Here is a 19166-nt window from a genome sequence, read left to right as displayed (position 1 = left end):
TTAGTGAAAAATCATAGTAAAAGTGCATCTGCAAGAAAATATACCTCAGTAATATCAGGAGTAGTCTTTTTAAAAAACACACAATTGGAGTTTTCCATGGCTCATTTAATTATTGAAAGTTCCTTTATGTAATAAGTTTTTTATTGCCACATTCCACAGCAATCTTTAAGGTATCATCCTGAACTTAATACATCCAAAACATGCACAAGCACAGATGTACACACATGCACGCACACAAATGCACAGGCATGGATGTGTATGAGTTTATGCGCCTGGTATAGTACACCATCTTTTGATATACCGTGGTACGTAGAGACAGACTTTTGTAGTATCAGTCACTTCAGTAGCTCCACTGTGTTTACAGGTGTTACTTGTAAGAGCAAGGCAAGCAGGATTTGGTTTGTATTTGAGGGGGAGAATGCCACCCAAGTCAGTAGTTCTGTTCAGTTTTGTGTTTGCAAAATTAATTTACAAGAGCAACCTCTAGACCTTCAATTCCAACTCTCCTAACGGAGTGAGTCCTACAGCTACTGTGGTTTCTTTCAGGAAAGTAGGTTGTGCTTTATTTGTTCACGCAAGATAAATGGTTTTGTCCACTTCATCTGATAAAATGTAAGGGCCTGATCCTGTCACAGCTATATACTCAAAACTTCAGTTAACGTTTGTGAGCTAAATCCTGCTCAGCTTACTCACATGGATATCAGCTGGCCTGATAGATTTGACTTCCTAGTTACAAATAAGAAGCAAATTCCTTATGGTTAATTGAGTCTTGAATATCACCATAAAAAACAGTGTGAGATCAGAATCAGCCCCAGTGGGACTATGTACGCTCACAAAAAAAAACTCACCAGACTTTGCCCAGTGGTAATTCTGGGCATACAGTGTAAGAGTTGCAATTTGACTGAAGGTTTTCCTCTATCAAATCTCTCCGTTACAACATCTCTGTTCAAGAAATCCTGTAACAGTGAAAAACTCTTACAGTTTCAACCAGATTTGCAGCATCGACAAAAGAGTAACACATCAGATTTGCTTTGTATACCAAGAGACTCTTGTCCTTTCTGTTGCTCTTTTCTAGATTTAGCAAAATTCAATGGTGGTGCTAAATCAAATTTTTTTTTTAACTTTCAAGGGAAAAAACACTGGCAAAATTGTGTTTTCTAGGGAAGGCTGTGTGTGTAAATGAGAAACAGTGGATAGCAGCGGAGTGATCTCCTGTGGCCCTGCTAGTACAAGCTTTCCCCATATTGTCTCCTGCTTTTATATTAATTACAACTTGCATTATCAGCTGCGAGTCTGTAGCCCAGCAAATAGAAAATACTGCCCCTGGAGACCTAGCTTCTTGTATCTATTTTCCATCTCCTTCTATTGTGCTCTACTCAGTATTCACTGCTTTTCTCCTTGTAACACTGCTCTTTAACACAATTAGGTAAGAGCAAGAGGAGCACCATATTTGACTCCCAATTATTAAAACTACTGGGAATAGCTACATGTGTGCTGTTTACATTCTACGGTATACGGCATTAGTTTAGGTCATATGTATGTGAAAATTTTATGGTATGCACATAAACACAAAACAGGCAATTGCATTTTAGCAGGCATCATCCACACTTCGGCGTGTTTCATGCTTCTGTAATGTATATTACTAAACCTTGCAAGAAAACATGAAAAGCCATGCAGTTTGTGTAATTCATCTATAGCTATCTGTTTTTCTCTCTTTTTTTTTTTTCAGTGTAATAGCTTAATACAAATTTTATGTAAATTAAGAAAAATTATAATTAATATTAGGGGACTTTGGATAGGGATCTCTCTAGATACCTAAACTATACTGATAAAGTGTTTCTAGTGAAGTACACTTCAGGTATGTCATTGGTGTCATTGGTCTTTTTTTGCGTGCGTGTGTGTGTGAAGATGTATGTAAACTATCTACTTATGATTAGGCATTTCGCCAAGAAGTTTTTCTTGAGGGACGCAAAGTTGGAAACAGTCTAAGGCAAAAAAAGAGGAGTTCACTGACGCATACAATGATCTTAGTCCAATGAAAAAGAATGCTGCCTTTTAAGAGGCTGTAAACTCCACCCCAAGAATTATTTGACATTTTTTATAATATTAAAGCATAGCTATTTCCCTCATTTTTAGATTCTTCCACCATTCTAATATCGCCTCTTGTAAATACCCCATCCTTCCCAATTGGATATTTCTATCCTTCAAAAAAATACTGCCAAATTGCTTCCTCAAGAAAATTGTGTCACAAGAAATACATTGAATTTCCAATCAATCCACCCTGTCTTTCCAAAACTGGATGTACAAGCTGAGGTCAAGAACAAATCAGCCTGGTAGAGACAGCAAGTGTTTTCAGCTGCAGGAAGTCTTATTTACTGATCGTTTCCAAATCATTACATTTTTGAAACAGAAAGGCCAGCCTAAGCTTTTGAAATACTGTATGATAGGTTTTGGATGGCATTTTCCTTAAAACATAGCTGAGGTGTTACCAGTTAATTATTGTAATTTTCGTATGTGTGATAAGGAGCTCCAACAGCAGCCAGCTTAAGAGAGCCTGGAGTGCACAAAATTAACATAACTCTCTGTGTTCCCTGAAAAGTTTAGCCTAGGTGAACATGTTGCAATTATTACATTTCCTAAAAGAAGGTTCCAGCCTGGTGTTATTGGAGGGCTAAACTCATGCTATGCTATTGTTTCTTTCTTTTTTCATGTATTTCTTCCAGCTCTTTATCTGATTACCATCCGGCAAACAGCTGACGCTAAGAGGCTGCAGAGGGCTGAAGAGCTCCTGTCTGCTGTTTGCCTTCAGCTTGAAGCTATTTGAGTGGCTTCCTAACTCGGAGATAAAAAGAGAAGCTCATAGGCACAACTGTGTTTTAATTGAGGCTGTAAAGAGACTTGCTCAGTTTTTGCATTTTATTTCTAGCTGAACTTTTTGCTAACCTTATTTTCAACTGCGCTTTTTTTTTTTTTTTAATAACGTCTGGGCTTCCTGAACTTTCAAGACTTCTTTTCATTCTTTTTCTGTTTCTTTCCACCTGACTCTGTAAAAAGATGGTAAAATGATATACTTTTTAAATGAAATTGCAAGGGTTTACAGTATTAATTTTGATTCTGGAGACCTAATTAATATAACAATCTCAATGAATATAAAACCTTGTTGTGATTATTATTGCTATTATTTTTCTGTTGTTCTGTGTGAGAAAAGTAGATCGGTCTTACAGGTTTTGGAAGGGCGGTGGTTTTGTACTATAAATGCTATCGTGCTGTCAGTTGTGCTGATAGGTTAGGTGAATTTAAGATCACGGACTGTCTTCTGTTCTGCTTATGTCTTCCTGCTGTGGAGCCACATACATGCATGCACGTGTGTGTTTGTGTAAGGTGAAGGGGATTTGGATCCTTCTTACCCTTTGGTCACCTAGGGCTTTATTCACAGCCTTTTGAAGTCAGAGGATCTTCCCTTTGTCTCTGCTGTGATCTGGGTCAGGCCCGTTAGATTTATGTTACTGGGTTTTGTAGCAAGACGTTATTTGGCAGTTCTATTTTACGTTGCTATAGAGCATGTGGTACTAATCAACTCTAGGAGATTACTTTGAGATGTTTCAATATATATTTTGAGACCTGATTCCAATCACACTTACACTGAATTTTACAATGGGTAAATCAGTTGATTTTGTTGAACTTATTCCTACTACACATTGGGGTAGATGAGGTCAGAATTGGTCCTGCTCAGAGAATTCATCAGTACTCGTCATTTGCTGCTCTCAGGATCTCCTCATGCTTTTATAGCCCAGTGTTATTTCATAATGCAGATGTAGGACACAATCAAACCTAACGGGCAATATTAGGGTGGGATGGGGGTTGAGAGAGTTGGGTTGCAGGTCGGGGGATATTTTTTGTTTGTTTTGGTTTGGGATTATTATAGTGTGCTTGATTTAAGTTGTCACATACAGGTGACGAGTAATGCAGGTCCAGCCCCTAGTCTGATCTGTTTCATGTGTTCTTGCTCTCCTTTTCTGCCAGAGGAAATTCCATCTCTTGCCTGCCTTCATGTGGTGCTGATAAAGCTCTTCCTGTACAGTAGAATTCCTGTTTTCCTTTAAGCAACAGCAGGGTATTGGGAATGATCAGGAAAGGGGAGGAGGACAGGAGGAGAATACACTCAACAAAGTAGCGCTAAACTGTAACATTAACTTTTCCTCACTTATCCCTTTAAATAGCAGCTCCTCACTCCAGGAGAGCCAATACTCAATAAATTAGAAAGCTAGCATGAACGATGTGACTGAAGTACAGTGGTTGAGGTCTTACTTAGCAAAGTTTTGCAAACTTTGTACGTCTGTCTTATCTGTTCTCTTTTGTCGTGTTTTATGCATAGTAATGTAGAAAGAATTACATAAAAATCACTATACGTGTTATTTTATGTAATCACCTGGTGGTTATTCTTGACAATACTTGTAAGCAAACTGTTAGAGTGATACAGCTAGAAAGTCTTTTGAAATGTGTCATATCAATGTGTGTGTGTGTGTTAGGGGGGTGGGGGGTAGAAGCATCTTCCCGGCAAAATGTTTTTCAGAAGCAGCTTGCTTTTTCCCCACAACTTTGCATTTGCCTGAAGTTTTTTCCACCACTCAGACTGGTGAGAGAGAGGGTAGGGTGGGAGGGCATTTTTCTCTCCCATGCACATTCTTTACTTCTTGAAACAGCTTCCCTCCTCTTCCTCTCCCCTCCCATCTCTCACCAGTCTAGAAAAACAAAGTGTGGGGAGGCAGTTTACAGGCCAGCTAGCCCAATCCTCATGTGAACACCTAGTATCATAAGCTGTGCAGGTCATTTGATGTCCTCCCCCCAGCCCCTTGTTGCTCATTAAGAAACATATATATTTTTTCCCATCAAATATTCTTCTGCAGTGCTATTAAAACAATTAAATCCAGATAACTCTTTGAAAAGTTAAAAAAAAAAAAAAAAATCTGTCCTTTATTTTACCAAATAAATCTTTGTACCTCCTCTGCTTGTCTTTGCTGAAGAATTATTACACTGTGCAAACAGTATCAGTGTTTGGCACATTTCACAAATGCTAATGTGTATACTTTTCCCCCCCTCCTCCCCTCTTCTCCCGGTTTTCTTTCTGTTCTTCATTTGCTATTGGAATGGGAACTGTGGAAAAAATTCCTTGGCACTCTGACACCAGAATCCTTCATCTTGGAGAGACCACGATGATGCAACCTCAACGCACTCGGCAGGCACACCGGGGCCCTCCAGTGGGGGCCATGCTTCCCAGAGTGGAGACAACAGCAGCGAGCAAGGTAAAAGGTCAAACTTTTTCCCTGTGCAAAGTAGGCATGACTAAAATAACTCCAGCTTTTTTTATTATATCAGTACATCTGCCTTAGAGTAAACATGGAGTGGCAGACTTGCAGTATAATCAGCTGTAACTTAGGGAGATGGTATTTCCTTTTCTTAACCCACTTAGCTACATTTTATTATTATTTCAAAGTGAAATATCTAATCTTCAAACAAGCTTTGTAATAACAATTGATTAGTTCTGCCAATTCCTTTACAAATTTGGTTATCTACAGTTTATTTTTGTGCGGTGTAAGTAAATATAACGACAGATATACTCTCCAGCTGTGATGCAGTTGTTTGAGCTGAGTTATAGATGGAGAATTTAACCTGTAGTTTTACTTGGGGAAAAGATTCATATATGAAGTTATCATCAAGCTGCTAAATTATATGAAGTATATGCAAACCCCAAATTAGACAGAAAATCGTTTCTTGCAATGTTTACTTGTACAGACTCATTTCTGCTTCCGAAAATCTTAGTTCATAATGGTAGAGATAGACCTGAACTGCAAAACCTTTGTTATATCTATGCAGTGAAGACCTTCTCTGTGTTTCAGGAGGTTTGATTATTATTTTATTTTTTTTTTATTTCCTACTGCATTGCACCTTGTGTGTGGTCATCTGCATCCATGCTGAGTGAGTGTCAAAGGCTGTCATCTTGATATGATTGTGTTTTACACTCACATGTTAGAAATGTAAGTGGCTCCAGAAGGTATGAGATTCAAGCCTCAAGTGCTAAAGAGTGGGGTAAAGATGGTCTACTGCCACTCTTGGAACCTGACTCAGAATTGTGATTTTTAAGAACAAAGTTTATGGTGGGCTCCATTCTTATTTCTTTGTTGTCATGCTATGCCTCAGCTAGCAAGTGCGACACTACCTTTATTACGCTTTATGATATGCTCCCTCCACCTCCCACATCTGCAACGTTTTGCCACTGCTTTTCCCCTCACTTGGTGGTCACGTGTACCCAGCACAGCCAAACGACAAACCCATGATCCAGCTAGCCATGCAGGATCCCAGACTGGGGAGCAGAGCAGCCTTCAAGGCTACTTGCTGCTGTTGCTGTCGGCTTCACGCTGCAGGGAGCTTCCGCCGCGGAACATGGCTTGGTGCCACGCTGAGGCGGCTGAGCTGATGCGCCATTTCACGTCTCTCACGTGGCCGCTGCCTGGCACAGAGCTGGAGCCTCTCCTCTTTCTCACGGTCTGGTGTCCCACCCCCTGTGGCTCTAGCAACCTGCAAAGTTTGTCTCTGGTGTAGCGGTTTGGGTTTGTCTCCTATTTGTACGACTTGTTTATGCACTAGTAGTCTCTGCTGCCATGGCACAGGGCGTGATCCGTGTCCAACGTGAGTCACTCAGGACTTTTCTGTGTGCCTGACACAAGGTCCAGCATGAGCTCTTGCAGTTCAGTGGCTCCTGAAAGGGAGAGCCTGACTGATAAGCAGCAAACCAGCATTACAGCTGGCCATAGGCTTTACTGTTGATGAAGTGTTTACACTTTGTACTGTGGTTAGGATATTTGACATAGCAGAAGATCATTTATGTACTTAAAAATGATTCTTCTGAGTCACCTGTGACTGTGGTCATTCCACCCCTAGGTAAGAAATTTGCTCAGGCCTATATCTCTACTCTGTCCCAGCAAACCTTATAAACTAAAAGCGTTTTTTCATCAAGCTATACCTTGATGTAAAGGGATCCCTTGTAGTGACATCCAGGGACCTTGCATTTCACTAGGCAGTCCGATCTTTTGCCGTGTAAATCAGAGTGCAGGAGAAATATTCCTAAGCATGAGAAAAAGCAGTTGATTACAACTATGTGACCTTCTCATTGGAAACTGAGGTTCCTGGCAATATATAGGACTTAAACCTGTTATGCTTACATCTGCAGAAGATGAACGGTTGCTGAAGGGCCAAATCCGTCACCAGTGTTGCCTGGTCTAGCAGAGTGAAACATCGCTCTTACGCTTCCCTTTGTACTCGGTTGGGCCTTTTAAAAGGAAGCAGTCGTCCAGTGGCAAATCAGCATTCCTCTCAGCTGCTGGCAGCTGAAAGATGTATGATCGTACAGTGCAGGCAAAATTCCCATTGGAGACAGCTTTGGATTGTTCTTCCTCCCTCAACCCTGGGAAAGACTAGAAAGAGGGAGGCCTAGTGCAGAGATCTGTACTGAATTTTCCCTACAGTTCCTTGAGGGGGGCAGGGTCTACTTTATCACTGCTGAACTGGCAGGGAATCTGTCCCAGCCATTCCTAAGGCTGGTGGAATGCCCTCTTGGGCTGTTCTGGCATAGCTACTTGTTTGGGTCAGCTTGGTTTCCCTGTGGTTTCATTAAGACCTTCCTCCAGTGTTGTATTCCACTTGCCCCAGAGGATTTCTTGGGAATGGGAACTCAGTAATGAGTCTTAGGTTACATTAGCAACCTTTGGGCTTTTCCACTGATGCCTGGTGGCAGCAGAGATTGATTCAAACTAGACTCAGTCTCTTCTGGCTCTTGGGAGCTCTGTTTCCATGTGTCTCTGCTTTTGCCTTAAGTCTATGACATACAGCTCATGATTTTTAGGAGATGGAAGTGAGATGGGTGAGTGATGACATTACCTCATGCGGAGAAAGTCTGCAAAAACAGATCTATTACATAAAATAATCCATCCATAATTCCTGAACTTGAAACCAAAAAAGCTGTAGGCGTTTTGGCTGCTTGTGGAGGACAGTTTCTTCATGACAGTGCATGACTGCCATTTTGGCACCAAAAGGGTTAATTTAGTCAATGTTTGATATCAGAAACACACTGGCATTGACAGGGTTAAGGAAAAGGCCTTCAGGCAGTAAATGTTGAAAGATTATCCTAATTTTATTAGTGGTGAGTGTCTATGTTGTTCTTAACATGTCACCTCACCTGTTCAACAGAAAACAAAGCTATACAACATATTGATCATCTAACAAACCTAAGTACTAGTGACCTGTAATCTACCAAGCATTTATTGACTTTATCCCAGTTCAGATCCACAAATGCAGATCAATGCCATGTAATAATATTTTAGAGATCAGTAATTATGTAGTAGGTATGATTCTCTTTCCCCCTGTCCTGGAAAGAGAAAGAGTTAAATATATCCAATAATAAAAATAAAATACTCTAAACATCTTACAGAGGAGAAAAAGGAGAAGCTGATTTAATGGTCTAATGAGGCCATCTTCCAGAGACTTGTTTTGTGTAGGGCTTGCTTTGACCTTTCGCTTTGCTCAGGAGCCCAACGCTTCATTTTTCACATTCTTGCAATTACGTTAACGCTTCAAGCATTTCTGACTCCAAGTCAGCTAGCAACACCAGGCATAACTCAACACTGTTAGTTTTTCTCCTCTCTGTAGATTCATTAACAGGTCACCGGGGTCCCAACTGAAATTTAAAACTGACTGGTTCTGTTGGGTTAGCTGAGTTATAGCAAGGGAGATGGCAGGAAAGGGGCTGAGAGAAGGGGTGGAGAGAGAGAAGACCCTGGGGTTTTTGTCGGGGAATATATGTGTGAAAACCCTAAGCGGAAGATTAAAAGGTGTGTGCAGCTTTATCGTCCACTCTCTTCTTTGGGGAGGGGGAGGGGAAACAGATCTGAAAAGCTTTCGGGGTATTGTATTTTCCTGATTCTCTGTGAGACAAAGTGAAAAAGGCCCTTACACGCAAGGCTAAATGACTTCTAGAGTTCTGCATCAGTTTGTACCACGGTGATGGATATGTCGCTCCCAGACTTTAATTCCTATTTAATCTCTTTATGGGATATTTCAAATAATGAATATGGCAGATTATGCATGAAAAGTGGGAAATAAATCTTTTTAAGGTTTAAAAACATGTGGTCTACAGGAAAGCACCAGGGAATAGTTTCGGTTTCATACTTTATGATACCAGGACTGTATACCTGATTTGTCAGATTCTTAGTTCAGTCACCAAAAGGGCCTGATCCAGTGAAGTCAGATGGAGGCTGTGGTTTTTCAGGACCTTTCAGGAAGTTCAGCACCTTTTAGGATTAGGCCTGGGGTGATAAACTTGACCGTAAGTGAGAAGCCAGAGACAGGAAACTGCTTCTAGGTTATACAGCAATAAAGGTAATAAATGAGCATCAAATCCAGTTTGCCTTTGTACAAGTAGTTCATCTTTTTTCTTTTTTTTCATGTAACTACTTGTGCTGAATGAAGAGGATCTTTTATATACAATATCTGAGGACTACTATCTAGGCCAATATCTTAAAGGAGTTTTGAGCCATTTTTGTGATAGCGTGATGTTTGACCCACAGATTTGTCCACAGTAGTTTTCTGTGGCAAAGGCTCAATATCAGGTTCATGGCAAAGTCAGATGCTAGCTGAAATCACATGCATTAGTCCTAGGTTATGCCTCTGGGTTGATGCATGTTGGAAAAATTAGATGGTATATTTCTTACTTATATCTTTATGTAATACACAAATTTATGAAAGTAGCTCATAATAACAGGACAGGCCCTCAGGCATTAAAACCACATAAAGCTTTGAACCAAACTCTAACAGGCAGAAAAGGAAAAAAGAGAGAGAGAGGGGTAACAACAACAATAATAATAAATAATTTTAATAAGAAGAATTAACATATTCATATGAAGTCTTGGAAGTTTAATATACTAAAAGTAATACTACAACTTTTTTTTCCTGTATGTATAGGTGAGCCTGCTGAGGCTAGCTAGCATGCATATTCATTATAAGGATTTGGAATATATTACTATTTCTTTGTATTTTTATATGTAAACCTATAGGGCACAGTTTTACTAGAAGAGAACTGTCTTTTGTAAGAAAGAAATTTCCTTATAGAAAGGTCCAAATATCCAGACTGTGAAAAATCAAACTTCCTAATGAATAATGCTTCACTGGAGATGCATTATTTCAGAAGGCATAGCTCTCATGAAGGTGAACTGTATGAAGTATGAAAAACTCTTAAAGAACAATGAGTTTTTTCAGCTGAGGAAGATACAGGAAGAGAGTAGCCCTTATTAATTCATCTTTTCCTTTCAAGTTTGAGGGGCCCGTCCTTGTGTTGATATGTATGAGTAATTCCCATTAATGGTGATGGGAGTTACGCATGTGCACTGACAGAAGAATAGACCCCTTAGTGTTCAAAGCACATGAAATTTACATTTTTTTCCATTGCTGTAATTGAGATGTTGACAAATTGGAGAATATTGATGAGCCTTTGTTTTAAGTATTTCTTGCCAAGTTTGTTTTATTTTTTCATGGTTTGAACAATGGTGTGGGTTCAGTAGCAATGAATAATCAGGGTAGAGTAAAGATAACTTTGTATTTCAATATTTTGATGTGCCAATATGAAATAAATTGTCTTAGGCAAATGGAATATGCTGTTTTAATCATTAGCTATGCATGAAAGAAAAATTGATGTTGACATCTTTGCTGTAAAATCGTTGTAATGGGGCCTTCCTTACAATTCATTTTTGTAAAATTCATTTTGTACATTTTGCAGCAATTGAACAATCCCTGCACTGTGAATAGGCAGAATTCCCAGAAATACTGAGACAGTTGGCCCAGTAACTGCTGAGCTCACACTGCACACCACATGCACATTAACCATAATGATGCCAGAACCAGCTTAGCTAAATATAGTCACATTTTAGTATCCTCCCATCCTTTCTTTTCTTTCCTTCTATTGCATGAACAAATACAGCTTCTTGCAGTTTTTGTTAGATTGGTGGGTTGTGGAAACATTTATGTCCCTACTCACTATTCAGTAAGTAGCAGTAAAATTTCATAGTGAATCTTCGCTTCGTTATACTGTTTTCTAATAATCAGGCTGGTGGGAGCTGCAGATTCCTCACCGTTTATTAAATTAAAGCTTAGGGTGTGGGGGATTTAAAAATATTATACATGTATTTAGCATCCTCACCTCTTAATTTTTAATCCATGAAGTTCTATTTATATTTAGGTATATACAATAAAACCCTCTATCAACATATAAGCATTAGAAAACATTTACTTCCATTTTTGAATGTGTTGTGCAGGGGTTTCAAATGCAGCCCAGGAAAACTCTGTCAATGGAATGTTTTCATAGTGGCAGTAATCTCTTTAAAATAACCCTAAATACAATATGACAGATGCCATCTGGAATAATCTTTTGCTAGTTCCTTTCAACTTTTATTTTTTCCTACAGCTAAGTTCATCTAAAACTGGTCCCTTAGTCATGTGGTAAATGCAGTGGACTCTTTCCTCCCTTGTATGCACAAATGTTCAGAGAAAATAACTTAAGAGATTGTTACTGTTGAGATGTTTGCCTCTGACTTAATGTTGCTGTTTTTCAAATGTGTGTGTTTATGTATATATTTATATATATTTGTTTATATATTTGTATTTCAAAATGGAAAAGGTAGGATTCCCCCTTAGGCTACTCTTTCCCTCTCAGATCCTACTCAGCCTAACCCAATTTGCCTCCGAATGTTAGATAACATCCCATTTGCTAAATTATAATTGTATGCTTGTTACAATATTAATGGTTTCATAATGCAATGCATTCGAACATACAGTAGCAAGTGCTTAAATGTCTTCCTGTGTTGTTACAGACTGACTAATTTCTTCCTATATGTGCCAACTTATTTGAAAGATCTAGTGTTGGAATCTCTGGATTTTTTTTTAACTTAGTCGTGTAAAGGGATGTCTCCTGATGCCTGTTAGAGTTTAATTTAGAGTAGTAATTAAACTTGAATACTGCCTCATAAACAAAAGATAAACAATAAACCAGCCACGTTCCCTGCTGTTTCATAGCTTTCTTTCCCAGATGTTTTAGCCTGATAATTTTTACACAGTGAACTACCTAGCAAAGAGTGCTATGGACAGAGGTCAAAGCCTAGCTCTTTGTAATGAGGTTTTTAAAAACTTTTCTGCAAATGAAGTAGTGTAGAATTTTCCTTTGTGTAGCTGATAAAATTCTAAGATAGAGAAAGGCGCTCATTAATTGACTTAGCAATTCTCTCCATCTTGTTTAACAAGATGGCACTAATTTAAAAACAAAAAACTTTTTTTCTTTTTTCCTTTTTACTGTTGATGATCAAGGAGTGTTGCTGTTCCTTAATATTACTGTGCACGGGCAGTATGTTAAAGTCTTCTGCCATCCTTAATAAATAAACAGTACCTGTACAGGAGCTGCTCTCTCCGTGTTGATTGTGAGTAGCTATGGAAATGTTCACAGTGGAGCACTTCTAATGTTTTTAGACGCCTCCTCAGGCTGCTGGAGCTTGCCTGTCCATTTCTGGACCGCTCCAGTGTCAGCCATGATCTTTCTAATTGCCAGGTAGGAGTGGGCCGCTTGTCTGCAGAAGCCATGTTATTTTCACTGGGTGGGGTAATTACTGAAAGCTGAGAATAGCTGCACTAAAGACACAGGGATACTTTCATGATCCCATTAGCATAAGAGTGGGTAAATTATTCATGCCAAGTGAGGATTCTATGGGGAAAAGTATAGTTAATGCACATAGTTTTTAAATGTATCCCTTTCTGCTCTGAGACTAAATTCTTGTTGGATTCAGTTCTCAGACATTTACGGGAAAGCTCTAGTGGCATGTTAGACGCAGTTCATCTCTCTCTGTTTGCAGCGCTCTCAATAGAGACCATCTGGCAAAGATCCAAAAGGTGATTAAACAAAATGATCAGCTCTTGTTGCTGTGTTACATGTCCAATACTCTGGATTAAAAAACATGACCCACAACAGTCGGCTAACATCATCTCTTTTTTTCCCTTTTTTCCCCCCCTCCCTTCCCCTGTAAGAATTCAGATGGTCCACAAATGTCTATGCCATCTTTGTGTCCTTATGGCCCATAATCATGAACAGGTTGTGCAAATGGCTCTTTCTGTAACACGGTCTGTTCCAGCAGCATAGAAACATTTCATATTAATTGGGTCAGTCTAATGTTCATAATGACATGGGGAAAAATTACCCAAATGTGTTCTTATAGTAAACACTTAAAATGTGTCTTTCTGCTATTAGAAAGTGAAATTTGACATCAGGCTCATGTGGCTGATTTATTTTTTAAGGCTGAAGAAAATCAAAGCATGACACTGTCATCTGCTGAAAATAGTTTAAAGCCCCTTCTAAGCAAACAAAAAGGAGAGGGAGGGGGAATGAGCTGTGGTTTAACACCACAATCAGGGATGAATTTACAGTGCTATTCAGAAGAGTACTCCCTTATCATAAACAAGCTGATAATCACACTGAATCTAACTCCCAATTAGCTCTTTCCTCACTCGCAGAGATCAGCATACATGTCCTCCTTAAGCCGTGATATGTTGCTGTTGAGTCAGACAGAACATTTGTATACCTTATGTCATATTCAGAATTTAAGGATTAATGCTATATATTTACCAGAAAACCCAGCTAATCAGCAAGGTAATTTCTCAAACCAATCACTTCAATGTCTGAGTTAAGGTAAAAATGCCAAGACTGTGAATAGGGGACATATGTATCTTATCTTTTTGGGGTTGCACCAAATGCCAAGTACTAGCGTAAATTCAACAGAAACCAGACATTGTTGGAAAGTAATTAAAGAAATATTGAAATTAAACCTACCATATGAGTGAAATATTTGTAGGCCCGCTTTGTTGCGTACATAGCAATTTGCATGGAATTGAACAGTGTTTCTTTCTCTTGCTTCCTGAGTTTTACTTTGCTAAAAACCACAGAGGAGTCACCTCTGTGTATGCAGTATCAGGATCAGCTTCGTACTGAGACCCCAGTCCAAAATCAGCAGGTTTACTTAAATGAGAAATTTATTTAAAATAAACAAATAAAGCCTCCAAACCTATGCCAAGAAAAATCAAATTCCACTTTTGAAATCTAAAAAGACCTACCGATGCTGTCAGCTCTCCTTACTGTACAAGGTGAAAGCAATAGGTAAAAGCTGCAGATGTGTCCGGAGTGCTGGGGCGGGGGGGGGGGGGGGGTGGGAGGGGTGGGGTGGGGGGTGGGAAGCGAGGCTCCCCGGCATCAGAACTGTGTGGCAGATGAAAGGGACCCACATAGCCTTGGGGGTCTTAAGGCTATTACAGGGCAACTCATGCTCTGTTATCATGCTGATTTTCAATTGATTTTTGGCTGTACAGTACTTGTTGAAGGCCCTCTGGAGTATCAAACACTGCATTATGGCACTACACATTGTAATACGTGTGCCTTTTGTCTTACTGTCTTTACTTTGCCTGTGATAACCATTCTGCAATTGCTCCGGCATCTAAGGATGTTTTATATCTGTGGAAGAAGAACAGGTGAAAGAAATCTGACGGCCATTTTTAGTTGTCTCTTAATGTGGTGTGACATCTTTGTTCATAGTTCTAAATTTTCAAATCAATCTGATTTTAAATGACTACAAAAGCTTGTTTTTAACTATACAATTACTTCTCATTTAAGTGACTTACCACAGGGTACCAATCAACCTAAGTCTGAGGTCTAAATATAATTTCTTCTTTCTCAAACTTGCTGTATGATTCCTTACGTAACTGGTATTAAAGACTGTTAAATTTGAGCTGAGGTTGCAGGAAGCTTTCTATAGGCTGAAGTGAGTAATTTCTCCAACTTTCTAGCTTCTCTGTTCTTCACTTAAATGATTGTATCTCTCAGGCAGGTTTTTCATTCACTGAAAATCAAGTGATCTACACATAAGCCTTGATAGGCTGAGTATTTTTAAAATCAGATCACTAGCTAAAGATTTATGATATCTTCTTCAAAATAAATGCTTACCATTTTAACCAGCATTTTCTACTACACTAGCTTGCGTAAATCTTCACGCATACAGCGAAAGATGTGAATGAATGTTCAAAAGTCTTTACAAGAATAAAAATCTACATGTGAAAATGCATGTAGAAACTTAGACTTGCAGCTTTCTGGTCTAAATTAGCACGTGGTGTTATGGGAACTACAAGAGAGCAGTATAGCTAGTTGTATGTGCCTGCAGCCTTAACTGCCTTGCTAGCTGCAGGCCTGATCCAAAGAACAAGCATGATCACCAGGAAGACATCTGTTATTTCGGTGCCCTGCCTGTATTTCCTCATTTTGTTGCCATGAGGTAAGGATATGGATATCTGCTCAGGAGCAGCTATCTGCAGAACTGAATCCAGTAGGACCCTGTGTAAGTTGCTCTCTGTTGTGTTTTCTTCCTCATCTGTACAATGGGCACAAGCATAATTAAATGTTGCACGAATGTTATGAATTGGTCATCTGTTCATCTGTTGAGCAATGGACTGCTCTTATAGTCTAGGAATGCAGGGTTATGTAGAAAATTAAAGTATGTTCTAGTATTGTCTTTTATCAATTTCATAATATCAGCACTGTATATACTGTATTTGTAAATTGTATTGTTTATTTTAAAACTTCCTCTTTTTTCAACAAAGGTGAAAAGAGGTGAATGAAGTGATCATGATCTTTAAATTCATATATTTTTTTAAAGTAATAAGACTTAAGTAAGTAATGAAAGATGACATGGATCATGTCATCAATTTCTAAATGATATTTATATAAACATGAGAAGTCTAAAGTGATACTTCCAATGTTTTAAAAAATATTCTATCATTACATGTATATCTTCCTTTTCCTTTTTTTCTTTTTTTAATTATTTTCTCCCCACAAACAAGTACAGTAAACATAGACCAAGGAATACTTGATTTATTGCCATTTAGGTGTTAGGGATCCAAGGGTAATATTGGCTTAGAACAAGATTGTGCAATGCATGATATTTCTTTCTTCCTCAAGGATTTCCTTACTGCTCTAGAGCTAGAGAACAGGTTGTGATGTTTAGTGACCTTGCACATCAGTAGTTCTGTCTTTTAAACACGGACATTGATTTTTCTTATCCTGGCATGAGAAGATCTAGCATACCCCCTGCTCTGTTGCCTAAGAGCTTTCAGCATGTACGCAGGCAGTGGTGGCTAAGAATGAAGGCTTAAGGCATCAGAATTGGCAGAGGTATCATAAGTAGTATGCTTTATATTTGGAGTTTTTTGTTAACTATGAAAAACCAAGTATCCATTTTCCATTTTGCTGGAGGGTGGAGGGGGATTTAAAATATTTTGTGTAACTATTTTATTATTATTATTGCTTTTAGTCTTAACAAACATACCAGTCTAAATTTAGTCACTTGGTTTTCCACAGAACTTAGAATAACATTTCAAAATACACTGACCAGGAGTCCTGCTCATAGGACCTAAGATCTGTCTTTTGTTTATGGGCCAGTGGTGGACTTTCCACAAAAGGTTTGAAAGGAGGCAGTAAGAATCAGTTGAAAGCAGTTCTTCCTGCCCAGAGGGCTGAAGAGGAAGGCACTGTTCTCTTCAGAGCCTGATCCATCATGTGTGGAAATCAGTAGCAATAGTAGAGGTGCTACTGCTTTCACATATACAGAATTTGAGTCAACCACATCCACATAAACAAAAGCAAAACATTATTCTTCTATGTTTAAAAACATACATGAACATAAACACACACAAAAAAACTCTTTGTTTTTGGTCAATTCACATAGAAAGTACTGCCACTAAGACTCACAAGTTCTGCAGAAAGACAGCTATGAGGCTTAATTCTTCCTAATATTTCTGATCAAAATTTCATCATGCCTTACATTTTAAGGGACAAATAGTAAAACACCAGCTTTTTTATTTGCTTATGAAAGTTTTGAATTACTTTTTTCCTCTAGAGTTTTTACATGTTTAGTTGAGTTTTAGAGGAAAATATATTTATGTTTTTATTTCAGTTCATTTTTTGAAATACTGTTTCACATCAGTGGGAGATAATTTACTTATGCAGTAAACTTGAAATTACCTTTAAGGAATTTGACTGCTGCTATTTGATTGTACTTTATATAGTAACTCACCTTGCATACAGGTATGTATGGATCTGGAGAAAGTAAATGATTCGTTTTCTACTCTTACATATGGGTGGCTTTTAAGTGACAGCTCTAATGCTCAGCTGTCTTTGGGTTGTATGTGAAGTCACCTTTATCACAGCATTAGGAGCAAACAAAGGGAAATTATCAGGTGGCAAAGTGGTATGATGGCCCAGGTGTTCCTGCCTACAGCCAGTGCAGTCGGCACAGGAAAGAGTGAGACAAAGTGGTTTCCCTGTGTTCCCCTGACTTCCCAGCTGCTCCAACTCTCAAGTCCATTGCAAACCTCAGATACTTGAGCTTACACAAACTAGCCTAGACTACAGGCTGCATAACTTGTTGAAAGAGCTCAAATTATGTTATGGATGGTTACCTGTGTATACTCTTGGTACTATACATTCCTCATTCATGGGCTATGTTTGGGGTCTTCTGCTATCTTGTACAAACAGAGCACTTGCTGTAACTGACAAGGACTGGTGGTGTAGCCAAGAGAGTGAGTAAGGGGAATTCAGCAAATTCTCTATTAAGATGTGATTTGTACCATGACATTTTTAGCAATCCCTGCATTTAATTCTTAAGTAAGTAAAGAGGACTCTTCTCCTTATAATCTTGCATTATGCCCACCAGCTTATTGTGGCTACACTTGTTTAAGCAATTACATTTGTTTAAACTTTCCTTGGGCTTCTTGATACGCAGCTGTGAGTTGGTCATACCTAGATTTAAGGCAGACCCCACTGGCAGAGAGTTCAGCAGAAGTGAATATAGCAAATACAAGCATAGAATTTTATTGCAGGACTTAGTGCTAAGCTTTTAAATTATTTACGAGCGTAAAATTCAAAAATTCGCATGAATTCCCTGTCTAATTTTACACTCCTGCCTAAAGAGGATGGAACATTGCTTAAATAGCACAAATCAGAGTTTTTCAGCTTGGAGCTTCCTTCCTAATTCCTCCCACCTCAGATTTACCACTTACTGACGGCTCTCCATTTCGTGGAACTCCTGACCCTATACATCTGTTAAAGGGGACAGTTCAAGATGAACACAGACTCCTACTCAGTAGGACTGCAGTGTTCTCTTAGCTCCTACTAGATGCTTGAACAAGCATAGGGCTTAAGTGAAATCCTTTAGCTGAGTCCAAATCTGTTCTTATTTAGGGACTAATCCAAAGCCTGTTAAATCAACAGAAAGATTTTGGTTGACTTCAGTGAGCTTTGGATCAGGCCCTTTCTTGCTAATACATCTGAAATCAATGGAGCTACATTGGGCTTCTGCCAGTAAAACAGGAGAAAAAAAAAAAAAGAGAGGGATTGTCCTTCTCCTTTATTCATGCGGTATCTAATGCATTGAGGTCCTGGTGCTGAAGCAGTGCTCCCGAGTGTTTCCCTGATACAATAATAATTGTTTTGACCTGATTACATCACGTGGTATTCATGAATTCCTAGCCAGCTGGGTAAATAATTCAATTGTTTAAAACATCTAGGTATGCTGTGCATCGACCTCATGCCCAAGCATTCTTTCAGTCTTCCAAATGCTTCATATCAGACAATTTCTTGCTAAACATAAAAAGGGAGGCAAATATTTTTTTATTTCAGGGCAAAACAGTTACTTTTCTTATTTTTATGCTATCAGATTGTAAAGAAAGCTGTTTAAAATGAAAAATAGTTCACAGAACATGGAAAACTTAATGAGTGTAGTTTCTACTGTCAGTTCACTGCCTTGAGAAAATTATTAAAGCCCTGTGCCTTCTCTACAGTCAAAAGGCTACAAGCTTTTTATCATTTCTTTGTTACTACCTTTTATTTTTATTTCTATTTCTCAGAGTTAAACTGAAGTACAGACTATGACTTGTCACTTGTTAACGGTTTAAATGAAGGAATTAGCATTTTGGAGATGGCAAATAATTTTAGTCAAACATCGGCATATACCTTCCATTTTTAGAAGTGCCTACAACAA

At 38.7% G+C, this 19166-nt stretch overlaps 1 protein-coding gene across 13 annotated transcripts in view; it reads left to right on the top strand.

Annotated features, from left to right (window-relative positions):
- MEIS2 (Meis homeobox 2) overlaps positions 1-19166 on the top strand; it is a 173475-nt gene that overhangs the window by 11346 nt on the left and 142963 nt on the right. For all 13 annotated transcript variants that reach the window (XM_066997578.1, XM_066997577.1, XM_066997568.1 and 10 more), the window contains exon 7: positions 5189-5303. In XM_066997578.1, the coding sequence (XP_066853679.1) occupies positions 5189-5303 (115 nt within the window). The remainder of the gene's footprint in view (positions 1-5188; positions 5304-19166) is intronic.

This window comes from Anser cygnoides, chromosome 5, assembly GCF_040182565.1.
Source record: "Anser cygnoides isolate HZ-2024a breed goose chromosome 5, Taihu_goose_T2T_genome, whole genome shotgun sequence".
NCBI classification, from domain to species: Eukaryota; Metazoa; Chordata; class Aves; order Anseriformes; family Anatidae; genus Anser; species Anser cygnoides.
This window is presented reverse-complemented; position numbering and strand designations above follow the sequence as displayed.